The sequence below is a fragment of the Dermacentor variabilis genome, chromosome 7 (assembly GCF_050947875.1).
Source record: "Dermacentor variabilis isolate Ectoservices chromosome 7, ASM5094787v1, whole genome shotgun sequence".
Taxonomy (NCBI): domain Eukaryota; kingdom Metazoa; phylum Arthropoda; class Arachnida; order Ixodida; family Ixodidae; genus Dermacentor; species Dermacentor variabilis.
The window spans coordinates 153223466-153245316 of record NC_134574.1 but is presented as its reverse complement, the minus strand read 5'-3'; the positions used below and the strand labels follow the sequence as shown (position 1 = coordinate 153245316).

The following is a 21851-nucleotide window of genomic DNA, read 5'->3' as shown; positions in this document are numbered from 1 at the left end:
TAATCTTTCCTTTGTATTTCCTTGTTATATCCTCACTTTCACGAATTTTGTTCATGAAACTTGCCTTTTGATGTAGTGAATATTTTGCGATTATTTTGCTTTGGTGTTGCCACAAGCTCATGCCCGTGATTGTGTGTTTTGCCTATTGTTGCTCTGCCTGTGTAAGAAGTTGCAACATACCATGTGTGCCTCTCATATCAGTTGACTATTGCACACATATTTGTCAGAAAATCATGGAATTCACTGTATGTATCTACTTAACTACTCGTTGACTGAATCTACTATTCCTTACACTTTAAACAGTTTTGTTCATCATATATTTAACACAACTGTTGCATCATGCGCTGTGCTGTTTTGGAATTCTACAGCAGCATAGTTTTCCTGGCAGATAAACTACAGGCACTTACTAACTATGTGTTTTGACTTTGTGGCTATACAGAGAACAGTAACAATATGAGATATGCTCCCCTACTATGTGGAAACTATTGCTGTACCTGGGGAGCGATGCTTTAGACTCTGGGGGCAGGTAGAGCTGGTTCAGTGTGGTTTTGTAGAAGAAGCCTTTACTGAAATCTTAGGTTGTCATCAAGTGCTGTAGCACATCCCTACTTTCATCCAGCCCACCCTTTTTAACTCGGCAAATATGCACATTGTAAATCTCGCGAAGTGTGCAAAGGTCGACATGCCTCATGACTTGTTTTTAGCCACCTTTACATTACTATTCCAGGAAAAGTCTATGTAGTTTCGCAATGCTTTAACTAAGTTGTACTTTTCAGACGCAGTTGTTCACTTGTGCGCTGAACTTTCCTGTATGAAAACCTCTGATGGCATGTGTGGTTGTTTTTGTTGTGCATAGATGAGTGATGTCCTCGGTGTGCCCATTGGCTCCATAGGCAATGGCCTGTGCACTCAGAGCCGTTTTCAAAGCGAGTACGGTGACTACAATGGCCGAAATCCCTGGGGTAAGCCAGTGCATTTATAGTACTGATATTGACATATCTGTATGAAACATAAGAATGCTAGTAGAGGATGGGGCATCTGCTGTGGCGGTTTAGTGGTCGTGGCTTGAAGTTGTAGGTAGAATTCCTGGGGCTATATTTATAACTATCCTTTTCTTTTCGTTTTCTTCTCTTATCGTCCAACATTTTCTGTGCTTGATCCCAGCAGTAATGGTTGTTTTTGGCCGAGGCAATGATGAAGGGCAAAAATAATTGAAAATAAATTATTACAAAATACAGCCTCTGGCCGTGGCAGCCCTGTTGCTGTGGTCCTTGTGGTCATAATCAATCTACTTAAATTACGTTCCGATTAATTTTAAATTAAGACTGCACAGTGTGTTGTGAAGGATACCCGTAGTGGAGAGCTCCGGATTAGTTTTGACCACCTGGGGGTTCCCTAACGTGCACCCGAAACATGGTGCAGAAGTGTTTTTTGCATTCTGCCCTCATCGAAATGTTGCTGCTACGGCTAGGAATTGAAACCACAACTTTGTGGTCAGTAGCACAGCGCCATAGCAACTGAGTCAACACAGTGGGTGATCTGGTGTCCTTAAGCTCAGGCCCACCCTTAGTAGAAGCAAAGTCAGTTTGAGAGAATGAGTGAAATTCTTTCTTGATATTTGCTTGTGCACGTCTTTAAGATCTTTCTTTGTAGATGCAATTTTCCCTTCACTTAAGCGCAGTAAAGAGGTGAAAACAACTGCTGCTCTTTAAAAGGAAATTGTGTTTACTCGAATAACTATAGCACCTTCTTGTTGACAAGCCAGCAGAATACTTTTGAAAGGGTGACTGTAGGTCAATGAAATTTCTTCTTTCAGCTAAAACAGGATAATCAGAGGCATTTGGTTTTCTCCGTGACAAACCAGTACCAATAGAAGTTTTAATGAATGGTGTTGAAGTCATGAACAAGCACTTAGCCCTGCGGTTAGCATCTAGACAAAATGGGTGACATGAACAGGATGCTGTCACTGTACTCTCATAGGTAGGCTTGTGTATTTTTGAACACTTACACCACAGTGCTTGTTTTGGTTGCTGCCTTCTGAACTGTATTAAATTAAATTATGGGGTTTTACATGCCAAAACCACTTTCTGATTATGAGGCGCACCATAGTGGAGGACTCCAGAAATTTTGACCACCTGGGGTTCTTTAACGTGCACCTAAATCTAAGCACACGGGTGTTTTCGCATTTCGCCCCCATCGAAATGCGGCCGCCGTGGCCGGGATTCGATCCCGCGACCTCGTGCTCAGCAGCCTAACACCATTCTGAACTGTATTCAAAACAGAGTATGCTTGGGCCAAGAGTTGCACCGTCACACCTTATAAGTGCTGACCTGCTTGCATCTGGCCCTCTCTCAACATAAGTATCTAACGAGAGTGTACATTGATGGCACAACTTCAGTATATGCGTCTGCCCACTTGGAAAGTCAAGAGCTGTTAATGAATGCTACCACGCTTTGTAAGTTCTTGATCATGCAAAGCTGTCCAAGTCATGGAAGATTGGAAGTTGAAGCCAGTGGTAATTTTTAGTATTTGGCAAGGTGAGAAGAGGAGGTTGGTTGCATGCTTTTGCTTAGGCTATCCTAAACAAGCAATGGAGTTGGCGTTCTCTTTCAATTTAGCACCACAATCTCTGTATGCTTCTGTTTGTTCCTGTGACTGCTCGCCCTCTATTGAATCTCCATTTGCCCCACTTTTGTAGAGGTCATCTAGCGCAGCTTTGATTCCAAGGTGTCTGCTACCGTATTGAGCTGAACGTTAGGGAAAAATAGAAAAGAGTACATGTGAGAACACATGAAGCAGTAACCATCTCTGCTCGATCACCTGAGGAGTGCTACATTGTTTGACAAGGCATGTTTCTAGGTAAAGTAGGCGGGTATAATTATTAAGATGAAATTTTTTACTCCTTTTTGAAGATTTGTGGCACAGGAATACTTGGACAGTTTAAACGAGTACAGTTCAGGCGCATCCAGCAAGTTACAAGCATAAAGAGGTGCTTCGCTTTCAGAGCTTCTCCTAAGCCAAAGTTTTATATAAAATGGCTCTCTGTGTTTGCAAAGTGCTGACTTGTGACACCAAGTTTCCCGTCAGCAGGCAGCACGCCTCAAGACGACCAAATTCCTGTGCGTGATGTTGGACCCCTGTCTCAATCTGCCCGTTGCCACGGCTCGTCGCCTGAAAGCAGCCTCGCCCACTTCTCCAACTCTTGTGTGCTTCAGGATGCGCCGCCGACCTGCTCTACGCCTTTAAGCACGCCAAAGGTAAGCTCAAATTGCAGGCTCCATCTTTATCAGTTGGAATGATGGCTGTGAAGCTGCCATTATTGACAAGTACTGAATCAGTTATTCTTTTCTGGCAGTTGAGACTGCATAAAAAGCAATTGCATCACAATTTAAGGCAAAAGCCTTAAGTGGCTCGCTGCGCGATGGCCTTGACAAAAATGCGACGTCTAGTTAAGTGGAACAAAAAAAAAATTTGACCTTCTTCAAGTGAGCGGCGGGTAGAGAGGGAAATGAGCATGCAGACGGAAAAATAAGTGTTGAGTCACTGACGTCGTGTGGCAGTGGTTGTGGCGACAGTTGACTGCGAAGCGAGAGAGACGGCGATGGAGGACACTCGCCCGGGGCCTAGCGGATTGCGCAGTAGGCCTCTGAAGTATGCTACAGCCGAGGATGCTCGCCTAGTGAGAAATGAGGTGCGAAGTGCCGGGTGCAAGAAATTCGACCGTGAGTGCTGCTTTCCCCCGCTGAGAGGATGAAATGTAACTGTGTTTGGCTTGCGTTACGCGTTTGTTACACTTACTGGCGACAAGCATGCTGCACCTTTAGATAGTGCATTAAATGCTCGCATATGTCGTTGAGGAGGTCGACCTTGACACTGCGGCTCGTTATGTCTTGCAAGAAGTCTGACCCCTCCGATCGTATAACTTAATTCATTATCAAGTGTGCAGCAGGCTTTCGCCTTCACGTATTACAGGAGTGCAACACGCTGCCGAACTTTTTACACAAGGTCTTTATTTGCTATACTGTAGCAAAATTTAGTTTTAGCCCAGGCTGCAGTAAATCTGGGTCATTTGGTATTTGTGCCCAGTGTTTCTGATATTACACTTTCACGCAGCAGCTTTGAGGTATGCTACAAATGAGGAATTTAGGTGCAGAGACTGGCGCTGTCATCAACACATCAGGTGATAGCTAGAATCTCGTTCACCATGTCATGTGCCACCTTGTTCCCTTGGAGACGCGTGTTGTGATACTGGTGTCGGTTATCAACAGTTGTCATTCTTGTTTGATTCAGTGGGTCAGATGACTCGTCGCTCCTTTAGCTGATGTTTACGCCCGCGTCACTGCTTGGCCATCCGTGAAAATGTGAAGTGCAAAAGAGGGCGGCAGTTTGGGTTGGTCACACGTAGGGCTTTAACAATCATTGTTAGCTCTACAGTGAGCATGTCCGGGGTGTCCTCCATATTTCAGAAGTCTGCTACACAGCCAAAAGCGTGTTGTAGTGTTGCCGTCCGATCTTGCGAGGAGACTATGTGTGCCATCTAAAGGGTGATATTATCCCTTTATACAGTGAACTGGAGGCCGCCAACGCACGCAAAGTGTTATTTAGCTGTGCCATAACATCGAACGAGTTGATGGAGAGTATTTCTCCTTGAAGCATTCCAAGACGATTTGGATGTTCTTGTGCTCAAGGCTGGGAGCTTGGATACCCTTTAATAAAGGTTGCCAAACAAGGTGGTTTTCCTTGCAAGGTGACAGTTTGGGCTAGTTGGTTTGGTCGTGTAGACTGTGGCCAGCAACAAACATGAAAAATAGTACAAATACTAGTGCTGGTTAGCGCTCGTGTTTGTCCCCCTTTTCATGTTCTGTGCTACCCAGTCTACAGTTTCCTTGTATCAAAATGTGTTCCTTACACATAGGTACATGCAGGACATATACATGGAACAATGTAAATCTTTTTAAGCACTTTCATGCAAAACGTCTTTTTTTTTATTGCCATGCTGCAGCAACAATCCAGCCCACTGCCATTGCCGGCCCCACACGTCACCGTTGAGAACCACACCACGGTGAACCTGGTCACTCACGTCAATGCCTCGGAGCCTGCTGCCGCATCCCCAGCCTCCACATCACAGCCACACATATCTACACCACATGGTTTCTCGCGCACCCCTGCTCTGCGGCACTCCATGTACTCACGGCTGCGTGGGAGTAGCGTCGGCAATTCGCCTGGCCTGCGAGCCCCTCTCAGGCTCTGCACGTCACAGGAGAAACTGCTTCTGGATGACAACACAGATTTTGACGCCTCGCAGAGCTCAACTGACCACGCCAATCAGCCAGGCAGCCGGGAGAAACGAGCAAACGCCGTTTGGTACGAGTATGGTTGTGTCTGAAGGTGACCTAGCTGGGCACTTGTGGCTGTGTTTCTTCTTCCTGCTACTTTATTAATTGCCACTGAAGCAATTTTTTTGTTTATAGCAGCTTCTGTCGTCACTGTTTGCACAACTGCGTGCTGTGTAAATCAGTGCCAGCTGCAGTGTTGATGCTGAACGCACACAAGTGAACGGCTGAAATCCTGGCATCTGCTTGCACTCGGTACTTATTTGGAAGTCCCAGTGATTTATACTTGAAGTAGGCTATCATGTTGAGCCTTGCAGCTGCAAGAAAACTCCCGAGTGAAATAATCATGCGATAAGAGTAATGCCCACCCCCTTGGTACAGCATTCATAAGGGAGTCACTGAGACTTTGGGCTCAAGCAATTTCACCTCTGCTAACAGGCGGTCGGTGATGTACTAGTGAAAAATTGCATAACAGGTTTGCTCACCACAACAAAGCATTATTAAACATATAAAGTGGAAGCTTCGGAAAAGTTTGTACATAGCTGAATTAAGGTGTAACAGAAAACAGAGTACACGCCCAGCTACTTAAAAAAAAAAAAAATGAAATGAAGCCTACTGAACCGTACTGGTTTAAGAGAGTTTCCACACTGCGCCAAATCGTCAACCACGCAATTTGCTTCTTATATCCAGATCCCCCAGCTTCTCTGACTGCCGTTTAAGAGCGAGTAATTTCTGTACCCACATTTTGTACACACATTTACTTCACAGACAAAAACAAAAGACACATTTTATTTCAATTTTGCGAGGTGTGGCGATAAATATCTTTTGCTAGACAGCAAGGAAGACGCGATTCACCGTATTGTGCAACCCAGATGCCCAATCACGTTATATCGTAAGCCTTCGTGCGTCACATATGCCCTGCCAAATTGTGGCAGCAACCACATGCCTATTGTCGTTGCTGTAGTTTGTATAATGTGCAACTTTTCTGGCTTAAACCACTGGCTCATTTACCTTCAGAACTTCGCAACAGACGTGGCATTTCACTGTAGATGCAGTTTGGTATCACATTTATGTGCATTATCTGCCCTGCTCATCCAGAACGATTAAGAAGTGCATCTAACCTGCGGTGACGCCCGACAGCAAATGCACAATTTGCAGGAACACAACGGCAGCACTGTTTGCCATTGTTGGGACAAAATGCCAGTGCCTGATTATCACTGTTTGTTCATACCATGTGGCTGCTTGCCGTTTTCTCAGCATTTTCAAGTGAGAACTGTTCCACAGTCAGTGTCTAAAGCTCAAGATCAAAACGCCATGGCACCGTGTGCTTCTGAATCAAAATATGTGTAGGTGCGTGAAATGACAACATGCTATGTGGTACAATCTTGTGCCTAAGCAGTTTGTTTTGTTTGTAATGCAAGAACTGGCGTTTGCTCTTTTATTCCCCACCATTTCTTGCATGGCACGGTGAGCTCGTCCGTGGGCACAAAACGGCAGAACTAAAGATTTTAAATTCGTGAAATGTGCGACACACCAATCAAAGATTAGCTTTTTGATACCACTGGTAACAGACATGCACAAGGCAGAACAGAATGTGTGCTGTTTGTATTGAAATTGTGTAGCATCCTAGGCCGTTACCTTAAAGATCCTATATAGTGCTGTACAAGTTTGGGAATGTACATGTGCACGTGGACTCGGGAAGCAAAAGCTAGGAAGTGTTGCAACTAGTGAAGCCGAGTGCCTAGAATTAAGTGGCTTGTGGCTTCTCCAGTGGATAAAAAAAGGAAAGTTAGTGGCACATGATAGTTTCAGGAAACATTGAAGCAGGGCCTGGCCGCTGGCAATATCCTTAATTTCAAGGTCACAATTTATTCTGGAAAAGCTGCATTCATTACGGTTCCTAAGACATTCAACAGTTCATTTATGTGCGACATACTGTGTGTATTTCGTCAGTCGGCTCATTTTACTGCACATGCTATGTGTTCATTGCTATGTTGTGAAAGCTCTTGATTTAGACAGTAGGTAAGCGAGACACTGGAGGAGCCTTTTGGTGTCTTGGTTTCCGGGTTGTTGCCAAACTTCGTGAAAAGCCATCTGTTGTGTTGACCACTGAAGTGTCCAGTGTCTCGAGCTAAGAGTGAGATGATTTGAATGAATGGCCTAATCTTACGGTTAAGATTAAATGCCAATTATCAGGTTCATTTAGGTTTGCACCCTGGCTCCTTGGCTTTGTAAACTAATGGCAAGGTGCAATTCATGCTCATGTAAACCCTCGTTTTGTTGAGCCATTTGACTATGTGCAAGGTTATGCCCTTCCTCCGATTAGCTGAGGGGAGGAATTTTTTTTTTTAAAGAATACAAGCATGCCGGTAAAGAAAGGTGCAAGGTTGGTTTGTAGTGTGCACTGAACCATATCATGACAACAGTCCCCTCACCCCCCCCCCTCCCTCCCCTGTGCCTTGTGTGTTTGTTCAAGTGTATATGTGTTTCTTAGCTGAACCTACTTATTTATTTTTTTCATGCATTTTAAGTTTGCACCACCATTTTGCACTTGCAAGGAACAATGTGTTCAGACATGCATTGTGTTCATTTCACACTTATAGGTTGGTCCTGTGTTGGGAAAGCCTCATTACTTTGCCACAACGAAAATTAGCTTACTTTCATGTGTGTTGTGAGAGTGTTGTTGTGCAGGATAACAGAGAATTCAAAGTTGAGGTGAGGCTTTTATTGCTGCATATTCTTTTTTTGCTTGCTATGTAACAAGTTAAAATGGTGCACAACATGTCATGAAAGCATGTTATCTGCTGCTCATATCAGCTGACTTTGACGTGGCTACAAACTTTTATTTTGCTAACTACCTTATGGAGTCGGACCTCGATATAACAAACCTCGACTTAATGAAACTCGCTATGTTACAAAACATTTTCGTTTCCCAATCTTAGTTTTATTGAAAACTACATATCTATTTTTTTGCAATTTAGCAAAGTATTTCCGTGACACTGTTTTGATTTAACAATGTTTTTGGCCATTTAAAGCATGTAGTTGAAGCCTCTATGGCTAGAAAATCTTGCAGAAAACTATAAAAATGTTGGCTGAGGCTGAAGTCATCGCTTGCACGCACCTTTCCGCACGAAAAGCTCGAGCAGCAAAAACACTGTTGTGCGGACAGGATAGTTGGGATCCTCAAAGCATGCACGCAGTGGCGCAGTTATACAGGAAACACTGCTGCGCCATGTCGGGTTGGTAAAGAATCTGAGGAGACCGTGAGGCATGCAAGCAGCGCTAAGTAATGGTAGCCAATCTCGAAGGCCACGTGAAGGCAGCTATGAGCTGTAGCCAATCTCGAAGGTTGTGCTTTTGTATGTTAAAAGGGCCAGAAGCAATTTTTAGAGCCATAAGCATGCACTGTCAGCCATGCTTCACTCCAGCAATGGTTCCTACAGTGTGGGGGGAGGAAGGTGAGCGTGTGGAACATGATTAAGCACATGCTAAGGTGCGCTAGAAGATGGGGTGGCAGGGGCAGGTGAGCTTGCGAGCGACCTTTTCTAGCCTGGCCATGCCGCGTGGCTGTCCACACGGCTAAGTGCATACACGGGCCTCGCACCATATCTTGGGAGCTAATCTGTGGTGCAAAAACCTTAGCCTTTGAGTCGACATGACTGGTGCCTTGACGCGCATTATGTTCCTGCTTGCCTAGTGTTGGAGGTCATGTAATCTCAAGGTTGCGGGACATGGTGAAGCGAGAGGCAGCACAAAGCATTTACCGGTGCTCTTCATCATGCGATAACTGTGACAGCTAGCGTTTGTTGTGATAAAGTGATATCTGTTCATGTTTGTTTGTGTGTGTGGTGACACCATGCTTGTTAATTTAATTAGTAAGCAAACGTTTACTGCAATTTGTATGGCCGGTAAATCCATGAACCTTAGTTCGTGTAGGTGTCTAATGCTTTGGTATTGCTATCGTGCTTCACCTTTCAGACGAAACAGCGACTTTTCTTTCGTATCTCAGAGGGGACAAATCTCTGTATGAATGACAGCTATGGGCACTAAGCGCATTTAACAATGGTGTCCAAAATTTACATCGGTGCGCGATGTAACAATTGCTCATCTTGCATATCATGAGCCATATCGATGCATTGCTCTTGGTACAATGTGCACTCCATTTGCCTGTGCTTGTAATCGCGCAATCATGGCACGACCTTTCTGCAATTTGTTTATAAGTGCTCACTGACAAGATGCTACCTACCAGGAATGTTCTGGGAACCTATGAAATTATTTTTACTGCTAAAACTTTAAAATGAAATTCACAGTCTAACAAAAGTTCTTTGCTGTAATTTCGGCTTCGTTATATCGAGGTCTGACTTTGTATAACATGTTGAGACGGTACTTACGACTTCTTGTTGCACATCTGCTACCAATATAGTTAATATTCTAAACTGTTGTGACAAAGCTATGCCGAGTGTGGTTACACAATCTGTGCAGTTGGTTTTAACAAACAGGCCTGGTCTGTATGCAATTGACAGGAGTGTGTCCTCGAGTGACAGGGGTTCAAAGCAACAAAATTTTTCTCTGCGCTGTTGCATATGCTTTTCTCTTAGTACTTGTTTTCACACCCGCCTGCGCCTGGCACCACAAGAGTTTACAGAAATGAAAGTGTTCATGTGAGCCCAACGTTTCAGTGGCACTCTTCTCAATCTTTGCTATTATAGGGCGGTGGCTCAGGCAAGTGAGTGATCCAGGATCTTCTATGTACAGTGCACAAAAACACACGCACACAAACAGTACTGTGTATATGTGCCTTTCTTTGCGTCTCGCATTTGCTATGCTGACAGCTCAGCACCAACTCCCATAGAGTCCCGCATGACTGATGGCCGAGTGGAAGCCGCAGAAATATCTGGTGTCCAAAGTGCACAAAGCAGCCTCTGGCACTTGCATCTGAGGTAAACCTAATGCAGGTAGCTTCAAACGTGCAGAAAGTGCGTAACAGTGAAACAAGCCAGGGAGTGGCATTATGTTTTTATTAAGTGTTTTCGGACTTAGTAACAGCATGGTGTAGCTTTCCAAGTGCTAAAGTTCCATGCGGCCTCGGATTGCAGCACTGTGGTGCTGCCCTAGCGTTGACGTGGTGAACCTCTGGAAGTCAGAATTTTGACATCCATGGCTGCAACTGCTTGCCGTTTACGGGCAAAACGCCTTGTTCACAAGCTTCAATGCACTGTGAAGGCAGAGTTCTTGTCACTGCATAAACTTTGCAGCATCAAAGGCACAGCTTTTCAAAAGCAACCCTCAAAACTTGCTGACATCAATGTGTCAACGCAGCGATATGCACCGGTATATGCTGGTAATGCCCAGGCGCTGGTGACGAAACGTTTGGTGCACTTCTTTTGGACACTACCTGTAAAGACATCGCTTCCTGATGCAAAGTGTGGCTGGGAAATCCAAATATCTAAGCCGGTTAGGGGTCCTTCGATATCTTTTGCCAAGTGACATAGGTGCTGCTGTACTGTAGCATTATTGTGATTTGGCTGCAATTCATGGAACTTCTAAGACAGGATTTGTTGATGTTAAAATGCAAACTTTATTCAAATCAACCCCTAGCGAAAGTGCAGTATATCAGGCTGACACTGTTGTGTCGTGCTTTTGCTCTTGCTATTTTTAGAGATGAAGCAGTACGCACAGATGATGTCGCCCACCCCTTTTCCCTTGTCTGAGGGTCTGCCAATTGTTGCTATATTAATAAGATATATTAATTGTGGCTATTGCTATGTGTTAATGTTATGCAGTTAGGAGATACTACACTCAGAAAGTCAAGTATGTGTAGTAGCGTGCATGTTGTAAGCTTGTCACTGCTTCGTGAACAAAGGTCTGCACTGCATTTATTGAAACTGCCCGCAGCTTCCCCCAGGTTGTGCCTGTATGTGTATTATGAGGCAGTAAGTATGTGTATTACGAGGCAGTAAGCATACCAGTCAGCCTGTAGCGAATGTCCGTAGAACAAATGTAATTTATTATAGGAAACGCACAGTGCTACAAGTTTAGACCAGTTGCCTGCTTGTGCCTGCTGTTTAGCTTAGTAAGTGTACTTGTACCCCCCTCGGGTTGTCTGCGCTTTTTAGTCTACAGCAACTCTATGCAATGATCTTTTGGTTAGTGCTTGCTTTCCTTGAATGGCAGACAAATTTTTTTTGTGCTGGTGGAAACGCGTGGTCTTTTTGCTGAATGCTGACAGCTTTGGGTCCTTCGATGGGACTGTTTTCCATTTAATTCAATTTGATTTCACAGGGTAATCACATGAACAGACAGTGTTATGGTTTTTGCGGTGTTGCAGGTTCGAAGCATTGGGAAGCACCATTTCGTGGTGGCTTCTCCTGACCTCTAAAGTGCTCCTAAGGAGGCAATATATCACTGCCATAAGTTGCACGTTTTGAATAGGGAAGGGCTTCTTCAACTTCAATAGATGTGAGTGACTCCGAAGAGTAAGGAGTTTTTTCTTTCTTATAGCTTAGAAGTGCTGTGCCTCAGTTTTTCTGATTCCTTGCTGTGATGCTGGCTAAAGCCTTGTGCTTAATATGCTTAATACATATATAGAAGCAAAGAAATTTACTGCTCTCATCTGAGCATTGTGCCTGTGTAGTCCATCAGGTTGACCTGTCAAACATTTCTTGTGATGCAGATTATAATGCGCGTCTGCCTGAACGTTTCATCCTCAAGGCTGCAGTCTGCTTCAGCTTTTGACCAAATCATGTTATTTATGACAGCTTCACATTATACATTTGTTTTTTGCATTTATTTTAGATTTTATATGTAAATAGATGTACAGCTCATTGTCGTTAGTTTTGTTGGTTGTCATGTTTTCTGCTTTTCAGAAGCCTGTGTGAGAATTAAGTTGTTGAGCTCAGAAAGAGAACTTCGTTGCCTTGTAGGTGTTGCCTGAAGATTTTTTTAAAATGTATTTTCATGCTTTGGGTCTTCTGAGAGGAATGAACAGCAAATAAAAGTCTTCTGTGGTCTGAACAGTGTTCTGTTTAATGTCATGGCACTCTTTGTCAAAGAAGTTCTCAGTGAAATGGCTGCATTCGTAAGAGAAAAAGTAATATAAGTAAAGCAAGTGTTCACACACGCACACACACACACCCCAAGACCATAACAAACAGCTGCAAGGATTACCTTTCACATGCAGCTTAATTATATAATTCACAGTCCATTACCAATGACAACAGTTATGGTGCTTGTTGGAAACAAGGATGCTGATGTCTGGTCCAGTTGAAGACAAAGTTTGCCATATAGCTAAAGATCAATGTTACCTGTTATTTAACCTGGATCAGTGCAGAGAACACATTTCACCAACGACTTGCCAGACCAAATTTTTTCATATGGATGATGCTCATCAAACTCGGCTGAGCTTTGCAAAAAGAATAGAAAGTTGAGCGAGTTTGAGTGGATTCATATTGGCAGCGAGGAGTTACGGAGTCGCCATCTATCGGAAGCGCCTCGCCGGCGTAGTGTGAGGGATCACGTGGCGCACTCCTCATAGGTTTTGCTGTCCGCGCTCACTGAAAGCACCACGCGCGAGCTCTCCCGGACATTTCTGTAAGTACTTTCGAAACGAGAGAAGTTTCTTACTGTCTAAATAATAATTTTAGGCAAACTGAAAGCACACAATCGTTCACAGACGCTATCTCTTTACCGAATACGTACAGTGAACGCCACTGCGCGCGGTCGCCGCGATGGAGTCTCCCCAACCCGCTTCTTGCGTGAAAGGTAGGTAAACGCTGGGAGCAAACTATGTGAAATATGTTCTTATAGTGTTTGTACAACTAAATGGAGTGTAATAGAACGAAGCCTCAATGCAGCGATCGCGCAGATTCGCAGCGACCGACTGCGCGTCTGCATGCTTGTCCGCGCACTGTGTCGCTTTCTCCGCGCGCGCGTTTTCGCACCGTGCCATGAGCTTTAGGCCGCAGAATATGTGCATTTGACAGTATACAAGCAACCATTGTTGCGTGGGCGCTATCAGAGCTGTTCAAAAATAATTTCATTGTAGAGACTTCGACGCCTACGGGGACTGTGATGTGCCGTGGCGACGATTCAAACTTTTTTTTTCTTCTAAATTCTTTGACCTTTCAATACTATTTCTCGAGTTGCGTCGCACTGTATGTTTATCGGTGTTCTCAGCGTGCAATTTCCCGCTGCTGCTTTTTTGTAATCCAGTGCATTAATTCATAACACAAACATGACCATATGCCATGCTTTTTTTTTTTAATGTGCTTCTTACCGCTGCCTTTCCACACCACTGAACTTGCCAGTATCTATAGCATCGACAAGTTCACAGACCAAACCGTCATGACATTAGTCGGGCAGCGGACTCGGGCGAGCGTCTCAGTGCGCGTTTTCAGAACATCGCAGACCGGGCGCCGTAGCAGAAATCTTCCTCGCGTCTGTGCTTGCTGCATACCCGAGTACTAGCCGATGACTGTTTGCCGGTTTTATGTTTCGCGAGCCAAGCTTCACGCAGCTTCTTGTCCCGCGGCTACGTGTGAATAAGGCTGACACCGGCCTCCGTTACGTGCGTCCGGCCCTGCGGCACCGAGCAGTGGCCTACCATGTTGCGCGCCTTCAAAGGCAACCACTACCTATTGTTGTGCTTTCAAGCGTTGTAAAGGAAACCCTCGAAGCGGGAAAATTTCGCCACTAAATGAGGACCGCAGCGTACGTGGGAATTTAAACTCGTTTTCAGCTCGCTTCGGCGCCCCCGAAGCAGCCGACGCGGCCGCTATGTCCACGTGATCCCTTCTAGCACGTCGCGCCGACGGTGGCGCCAGCTTTTCCAGTGGCGGAGCTCGAGGCCAATACACGAATCCACTCCAACTGAGAGAGGTGACAGGACAGTTCAGTTCACGCTTGCTTTGTCTTTGTCCTGTCGCAATACCTAAAACAGCCACGATTCCTCCGAGCTTTTACATCTCGGTGTTTGTAGAAGCTTGAAAAAAATTCGTCATAGCGGGACCTCCACTCGGCGATTTGTGGAGCAGGAAGGCAGGGAATGTGGCATAGAAATTTCACAAGGGCACCGTACCGATTTACAGTACTCTCGATCGCACGCAACACCCTATGGGCTGTACAATGAAACCTCGTTATAACGAAGTTCTGCAGCTTCTCTGGAAAGTCCCCGCAAACAGTTTTCACGAAGGCGCACTTATTTTGCGCTGCAGGTTAAAACGAAAGCTCCCGCACGCGAGCTTCGGCAGCCTCCGCGACAAGGACTCGCCAAGAAAATGCATCACTGTACCTTTTTTTTTCAGCTCGGCACCTTGCTGCGGTGGCCTGTACTATGGCCGAGGTTCGCCAGCCTGCGCTCTATCCCTTTGAAATCTTCGGTGGCTCTGTCTGTGCATGTTCAGAGGTTGGGTTCAGCAAACGCTGGTGCGGGTGGCAACGACAGAGGGAAATCGGAAGGACTGTAAAACACGTTAGAATGCCAGGCTTGGCCAGGCACGCTTCAGACGGCCGCAACACCGGACTTAACATTTGACTTCGTAACACCCACTTTGACATGCTTTGACGTTGCCGCCTCATGACGTCACAAACTCGGTCAAAGCACACTTTATGTCGGCAGAAAAAAAGAGCAGAACTATTTAGACATCTTCGACTTCAAGACCCTTTTAAACAACTTTCTGGTAAATTTTAACAGTGTTTTTGTTAAGACCGAAAACAAATAGTGCGAGAAATGATGCCGAAGTCATTCCGAGCCTAGTCAAAGCAATCTAAGCTTGATTGTTTACAAGCGAATGCGCACGTGTGTTTTGACGTGTTCGTTAGCCGTGGGTAATCGATACGCTGTCATAAGCAAACATCATGGTGGAAGCCTGTTTAAAGCAGTGTACGAAAGTGTTTTCAGCCGTAAGTACATATACCGTATGATGTGAGCGTTACCCACGGCATCCTGCCTTTTTCTTTCTAGCTCCTAGAGGCCGGAGTTGTGCATTCGTTTCGCTTCGAGTACGACACTCCTTGTGTAGGAGCGTCAACAGAATGCTCCGCTTCTCTGGGATCGGCGTTAGACGAGCTGATTCGTCGCTTTCAGGAGTACAGGGTATGTCGAATGGCGTTTCAAACACTCGCAGTTCCAACGCCGTTTTGGAATGACGCGAATCTTCTTTGAGTTCCCTGTAACTGCGATGTATGATGGGATAGTGAAGGAGATCGGACAAATTAAGTTTCGTGACTTAAGTTAATGCTAGTTCGTTTCATGTGTGTGTCACAACGCTGGTAGTAAAAAAAGCTCCCGCACGCCATCACACTGGACGCTGTGTACGTTAAGGACTCGAGATTCTCGAGTCGCTTCCGCGTGTGATATGGGCCGCCTGGCGTGAGGGAGTGCCTCTCGGTTCACTCTTGTTTTGTCGTTTTATGGCGTTCACATAGGAAAGTGCCTAGGCTAACTTCAATGCTCATACGTCAGAGCGCATACACGCACTGAGCAAAGAAGATACAGAACCATGGTCTCACTTTGAGAATATATCATTGCAAAAAGAAATACAACCAAGGGTTTACTCATGCAGATTGCTTGAGTGTTGAAAGAGAAAAAAAGTATACACGCACACGAGGTCTTCTGACCTTTCCTTCTGAACAGGACAGTCTCCCATTCAACACACAACAGCCCACCCCGAAAGTTGATCCCAAGATTGTTCAAATCCAGGTTGACCGGAAAGTGGTAAGTGACTAATGGTACGCACGACTGGTGCGTACCATAGAACTCTGACAGTGCCAGGAAAGTTCTGCAAGAAGGCTTTAAAGCTATATTAAGAGGTTAAGTAAATCTAGTTGCATAAATACGGTTTTGACAACACCACTGGAGCATTTTTATGCATGTAGTAAAGCCTGGCAGCTGTCTTTAGCGACCTTTTTGGAGTTGTCGGAACACTTCCAAAAAACCAGTCAAATATGCCATTAGTGACAAGCATAGCAGTTGGAATAAAATAAATTACTTCTTTGTTGGCTGCAGATCAACGATAGGATTGAAGCATTTATAACCAGAAAACGGAAGGAAGTTGATGAATGGAATGTCCAGGAGTTCTGCTGCTCAAAAGCAGGCGAAGTTGACGGCGATGCAGGTGAAGCGACATTTCTCAGTTTTAATAGTCAATATTCACTTTGGCAGCTTTGCACCATGGTGCCATCATACTTTTATTTTTCAGAACAAAGTTGTGCCCGGGTTGATTCTGTCTTTGTGCCCAGGTCTGGTGGAAGCAGCCATGTAAAAGGTTGGGCTACTCTTATTAAAGCGAGGGATATGTTGGTACATCTTTCATAAGTCCATCTGCATTCCTTCAGTAAAAGGAAGATGACTTATTAGTCGAGGAAATGAACCTGAATTGCAATTTTAATTGTGTGCTTAAGGTGTGCAATTGATATCAGTTTTACATTGCTTATCTCGCAGCATTTTTGCACATTTGGACCCTATTTGTGCAGCAACGTCTTGGCAAGATTGATAATGTATAGAGCATGGGAGAAGCCTTGTGGGCCTATATTCTGGTTTGATCACTGCTGGGATATACCATGTTTGACTTGATTTCTGCTGCTCCAATTAGGTGCCACACTATATGTTGTAGAAGTGAAAGTATTCTTAAAGGTGATTAACCAGGATACTGGCCCAAGTTGAGTTTTCATATATTTTTCGAAGCAGTGCTGCTACCTGTTCACTAGTAAACTGACTGCTCTTAACTAGTACCCCACTCTATGCTGTCATGACGAGTTGGTGCGAGAAATTCAAAATGGTGACAACGCCTTTCTCTACTTTGGTGTTGCTTTTTGACATGCCAAACCACCACTTTCAGAAATGTAATGCATCCAATTTGTCTTCCTATCTTTATCTAGCATCACTTAAAATGCAGCCTTTGTTGCACAAGCTCCTAGAACAGCGGATACAAATATTTCCTGATTCCAGTTTCCAGGGTTGTGAACCAGTGGGGTCCGATGACTAAGCTCATGAGGCCTACAACTAGCCACACGCAATGCCCTGTTAAACAAGAGCATTCGGCCACTATACCAGAAGGAATCGAAGAAAGGTTGCGTAACATGGAGTCCCACTTGAAGCTGAAATCTGGTAGGTCTTTTGCTTACTGGGTATGTTTGCTCGATTTCCAACACAACCCAAATTGTAAACTGTGTTTTATTTCACAGGGTGTGCCGTGCCCCACGATGTCTATGCTCGGCTCAAACAGCTGGAGGACAGAATCTTGTACCTTGAAGGAATATCGCCAGACTACTTCAGTACGACGGTAAGGCTACGCTAGCGAAGTGGTTGGCATCATGCATATTATGTCATGTGGAACCTGATAGCAAATGGCATTGGTAAACAAGGCCTCGTTTAATGGTATCAGAATCCTCAGTGCACTAAGCTAATTTTGGACATCAAACATGGTGACAAATGTAGGATGATTTGGAAAATATATTTGGAGTAGCTGAAAAGACAAGTTCGAAAGTCTAGAGCTGTCATAATTGTCTGCAGGTTGCAACAAAGAGATATGTTTGCAACTGTTTTGTGTATTTGTTGAACTCTTAGTTACCTGCCAGTCTATTGTTCTTTATTGACATACCTTTTGCTATTGTTCTGTGAATGTTTTTATTTAAGTGAGCCAACTTGCTTTCATTTGTATATGATAATTTGCAGGCTCATATGGCGCCTTCTGCTCAAGCTAGTCAGTCCAGTGACGTTTCAAGACAGTATGAGGTGAGTCCACATGCATTCAAAGCTTAGTTTGTTTCATATTCACTGTGAATGCAGATTCAGTATCGCCAAACACTAGTGCTCCAACAGATTACATGCAGCATGCAAATTTTTCTATGTGGGCGTTGTTCAAATTGAATCTTGGCTTTTCTGCTATAAGTTAGTTTTGAGATGTTTTCTTAGTGTTTTGTTAACTTCAGTGCCACAGGTGAACTTTTCAGAGCTCGTTGCATTAACTCTTTCCGTACCGCCCCCATTGTGCATTGTTAGCCCGCTAACAATGGTTTGAAACGCCACTTTTCAGACCTTCCGCGCCGCTCACGGAGACACTATGCCATTGGACGTGAATGAAGAGAACTATATTCTTATTTTCTATGCAGTTTGCTTTTTTTTCCCGCCAGGTGATTTTTGAACGCGCTTTGAAGTTTCGCAATCGTCAAAGTAGCAAGCATGAATGGCCGCCCGTTATCAAATGTTTGAAACACCGTTTTCGTGACCTTCAGCACCGCGCATGCATACAATTCGCCATCGGACGTGGAGGAGGAGAACTATATTTTTCTTTCCCAAGCAGTTCTAGTTTTTTCCAAGAAGCGGTAATTTTTGAATGCGCTCTGAAGTTTAACAATCGTCAAATTACGAAGCGAAAATGGCTGCCTCCGGGAGTGGCGCGCGCATTTCGAAAGATATCGCATCTCCTGATTCCGCCGCGTCTGTGGCTCATTTTATTGATGGCTCTAGCAGTAGCTAGTCTGAGGATGCTGCCTTTTCGTCGGACTTAGACTGAGAGCGACGCCGGCGAAACCAGCCTGGAACATCGGCGGCTACCGTTGGTGTGCAACTACAACTACCGTTGGTGTGCAAGCTCCTACCAACGGTAGTGCTTGCAGATGAATACCTGTTCAGTGAAAAATTTTGATTTTTTTGCAGATAGGGCCTATTAAGTGGCAATATATTTTGTATATCTCATAACTTTTGTTACATATTTTTCTTAGTAGATACAAGCGTGTCTTTACAAACGTTGATCAATGTTATCCCACAATCTTGATTCTGGCAATTTATATCTTTTTTTTATTACATATATCTTGGCAATGAAGCTTTTATGCATGATAAGAGCAGTCCTTCTGCTTTTTCGTTATGTATTGCATAACATATTCAGTGCAGTAGTTCCTTCAGATAAAAGGATCTGGCGTAACCTACAAAGAAGACCTATTTTCCCCATGGTATGGAAAGAGTTAAGGAGCATCAAACATTGTGCCAGTCAAGAGCTTCTTTATGGTTGCTTTCAAGTGCACTTGAAGCCTGTGTTGCTGGTTTCACACATTACACTTGAAATTCCCGGAACACATTAAAATTTTTTATTAGCATGCTCAAACTTGGTGCACTATAAATAGCCACCGCCAAGATTTGTTAAGTGCTTTTTCTGTTTAAAGTGCAGTAAAAGGTTAATTGTGCTACCAGACGTGTCTTTTCAACAAGCATTGAAATGGAGAATACAGCAGTCGTGTGCTTTGATGATGCTTGAAATTCCTTCAATGAACATTGACAACACCTCGAGTGGCAGGAGTCCAAAACTAATAGTTACTACAGTAAAACCTTGTTTACTCGACACTCGGACTATTTGGACTCATCCTTTTGTTCATGCAAGGGTATGCATTATTTAATGCAATGAAACTCTCCTTGATTCGGACAACTCTTGGAGCTCGGCGATCGCTGAAGCACCGCAAATGGTCAATGCAAAAGAACGAAAATGGCGTTAGCGTCCATCGAAACGAAGCAGCGAAGTCCGCATTGCCATAGTTACCATCGGAAATCGCATGTGAATGACAACACCACCAGAAAGTTTCATGCTTAGTTATGCCTCTAAAGCCTTTATTCTTGCGTTTACCGTTGCATCGGCCGCGATTTCGTCCACAGCGGTTGTGGCAAACGATACTTTCATTTTGATAGGCTTTAGAGGACGACGGAAACCAGCTGCATTGTGATGTATGGCGACCAGCTCACTGGCGAAAAAATAATCGGAATGTGTGGGTTGTATAAAAAGTCCGTCTTGGATGAAGACGCGCACCACGGCTGCGCTGTGAAGGAAATTGCGAGGGCTAATCAGCCACGAGATGACTGATTTTGTGCAGAATAGAGACAGGATTGGCTCATTCATTCAGTAAATGAAAGCGTGTTGACGTAGTAAGCATTTGTTTATTGTTTTCTTGATACCCTCGATAATTAGACATTCGGCTAATTTGGACATCTTTTTCGGTCCCACGAAATCTGAATTAACAAAGCTTTACTATATATTCTTTAGGCTATAATCATGCATGTGCGATTAACATGCCAGAATTTAATTATTTGTTTTCCTTGCAAACAGGATTGGAGCATGTCCCAGATTGAAAGCAGGATCAATCTCCTCCAGAGCCGCCTGAGAGAGAAGGCAGAAGCAGCATCGGAGCCATCCACTTCATCTATGGCACTGTGATTCAATGCAGCGAAGACAGGAAACATCATTCTGTACAGTTTTGTGACATTGTATTTATTCTATTTTCTATACATCTTTCATAACAATTAGCCACAGAAAATGTATAACAGAGATATGCTAGGAGGCCCTTTTTGAGCACCAGTGTACCTACGTAACAGCCTACATTAGTTGCAAATAAATCCAAATACGTTTACCACAATAAAATATGTGCAACAGACAGAACATCTATGGTTTGGTTTCTTTTAGGGACTGGCTCTAATACATAACTAAAAGGGGAAGTATATTTTGGGTGAAAGTGGCACGCATTTACGATATATTCTAGAATTAACATTCGCAATATAGGTACCTATAAGGATCTAAACACAGTAAAGCTGCATTATGTATATCAGTTACGTAAAACTAACTAGTATAATGCTAAGCAGCAAAAACGTGTTGTTCACACCACACGTTACAGGAGGCAGTGTTGAAAAAAAAACCACGAGGGTGTTTTTTTAGGTCACGAGACATCGACAATGAAAAGGGGCTGAAAGGTTAGAGAAATGTCATCACAAAAATGTAGAAATTTCACAAATGTGTCCGACCAGCAGACCAATGTATGTTAATTATATAGACGTCATTCTAGATATTGTAATATAGTTGCAAATGTGAAGGATGTACACCAGGAACAAACAAGACGATTGTGGTCATCTTCAAAAGCCTAGACAAGTTTTCTCTTAGGAATTAAAATTGTGTGCTTTGCAAGGGTCTTGCTTGGGTGCCACTGGAATTCTCCAGTGGTACTGCTGCCATTTGGGACTAGCCACAAATAACACAGCTCTTGGTTGTTGGCACTGCTATTGCTCTAGCACAAGATAGTTTGCCTCTGCTTGCACCAATGAAGCGCACCTGAAATGAAACAATGCTTGATCAATTGAAGTACTATACATGGTATGGTTCTCAGGTCGTAGTTTACTGCCCAGAAAATTATGTGTTCACCACATTAAAAGACATGTTACATACACAACGGATATTCAAAACACCTATGTTCAACAACTAGACACAGTTGCCGCTGAAACAACTGATACTGCAAATGACTCGGCAATTCTTGCAAGCATGCCCTGAACACATTTCTTTTGAGGGATACATGTGAACTTTATCAACGACAATTTACTTTTATAAGCAGCAAACTCACAACAGTGAAAACTGACAAGCAGCACATCCCCAGATTGTACTGGCTTATTCAGTGACTTTGCTGTTGCCCATTTCACCTGCTTCAGGAATTTGTCTTGTATAAACATTCTCAAAGCAAGTAGCTCTCTTGTGTCCTTTCACCACCAGA

General features: G+C 44.0%; 3 protein-coding genes across 11 annotated transcripts in view; 2 read left to right on the top strand and 1 right to left on the bottom strand.

The window, feature by feature from the left end:
- LOC142588174 (uncharacterized) overlaps positions 1 to 12347 on the top strand; it is a 57320-nt gene extending 44973 nt beyond the window's left edge. For 2 of the 4 annotated variants that reach the window (XM_075699686.1, XM_075699684.1), the window contains exons 29-31: positions 857 to 962; positions 3091 to 3257; positions 5003 to 12347. In XM_075699686.1, coding sequence (XP_075555801.1) covers positions 857 to 962; positions 3091 to 3257; positions 5003 to 5386 — 657 coding nt within the window. In that variant the 3' untranslated portion in view covers positions 5387 to 12347. Of the gene's footprint in view, positions 1 to 856; positions 963 to 3087; positions 3258 to 5002 lie in introns of all 4 variants that reach the window. The other 2 variants (XM_075699685.1, XM_075699682.1) reach the window with 1 other exon arrangement.
- A 2745-nt stretch (positions 12348 to 15092) lies between these two features.
- LOC142588175 (MAP3K12-binding inhibitory protein 1-like) lies at positions 15093 to 20561 on the top strand. Of its 3 annotated transcripts, XM_075699687.1 has the most exons (9): positions 15093 to 15233; positions 15295 to 15426; positions 15967 to 16047; positions 16339 to 16447; positions 16532 to 16597; positions 17281 to 17439; positions 17517 to 17614; positions 18007 to 18066; positions 20426 to 20561. In XM_075699687.1, the coding sequence occupies exons 1-9, from the start codon at positions 15189 to 15191 to the stop codon at positions 20531 to 20533; spliced, it is 858 nt and encodes a 285-aa protein (XP_075555802.1). In that variant the 5' UTR covers positions 15093 to 15188; the 3' UTR covers positions 20534 to 20561. The 3 variants fall into 3 exon arrangements, with proteins under 3 accessions (XP_075555802.1, XP_075555804.1, XP_075555803.1); XM_075699689.1 differs by lacking the exon at positions 15967 to 16047; XM_075699688.1 differs by lacking the exon at positions 16532 to 16597.
- LOC142588173 (HEAT repeat-containing protein 5B) overlaps positions 20237 to 21851 on the bottom strand; it is a 65421-nt gene continuing 63806 nt past the window's right edge. For 3 of the 4 annotated variants that reach the window (XM_075699678.1, XM_075699681.1, XM_075699679.1), the window contains one exon: positions 20237 to 21418. The gene's annotated coding sequence lies outside the window, so the exon portion shown is untranslated. The remainder of the gene's footprint in view (positions 21419 to 21851) is intronic. The other variant, XM_075699680.1, reaches the window with a different exon arrangement.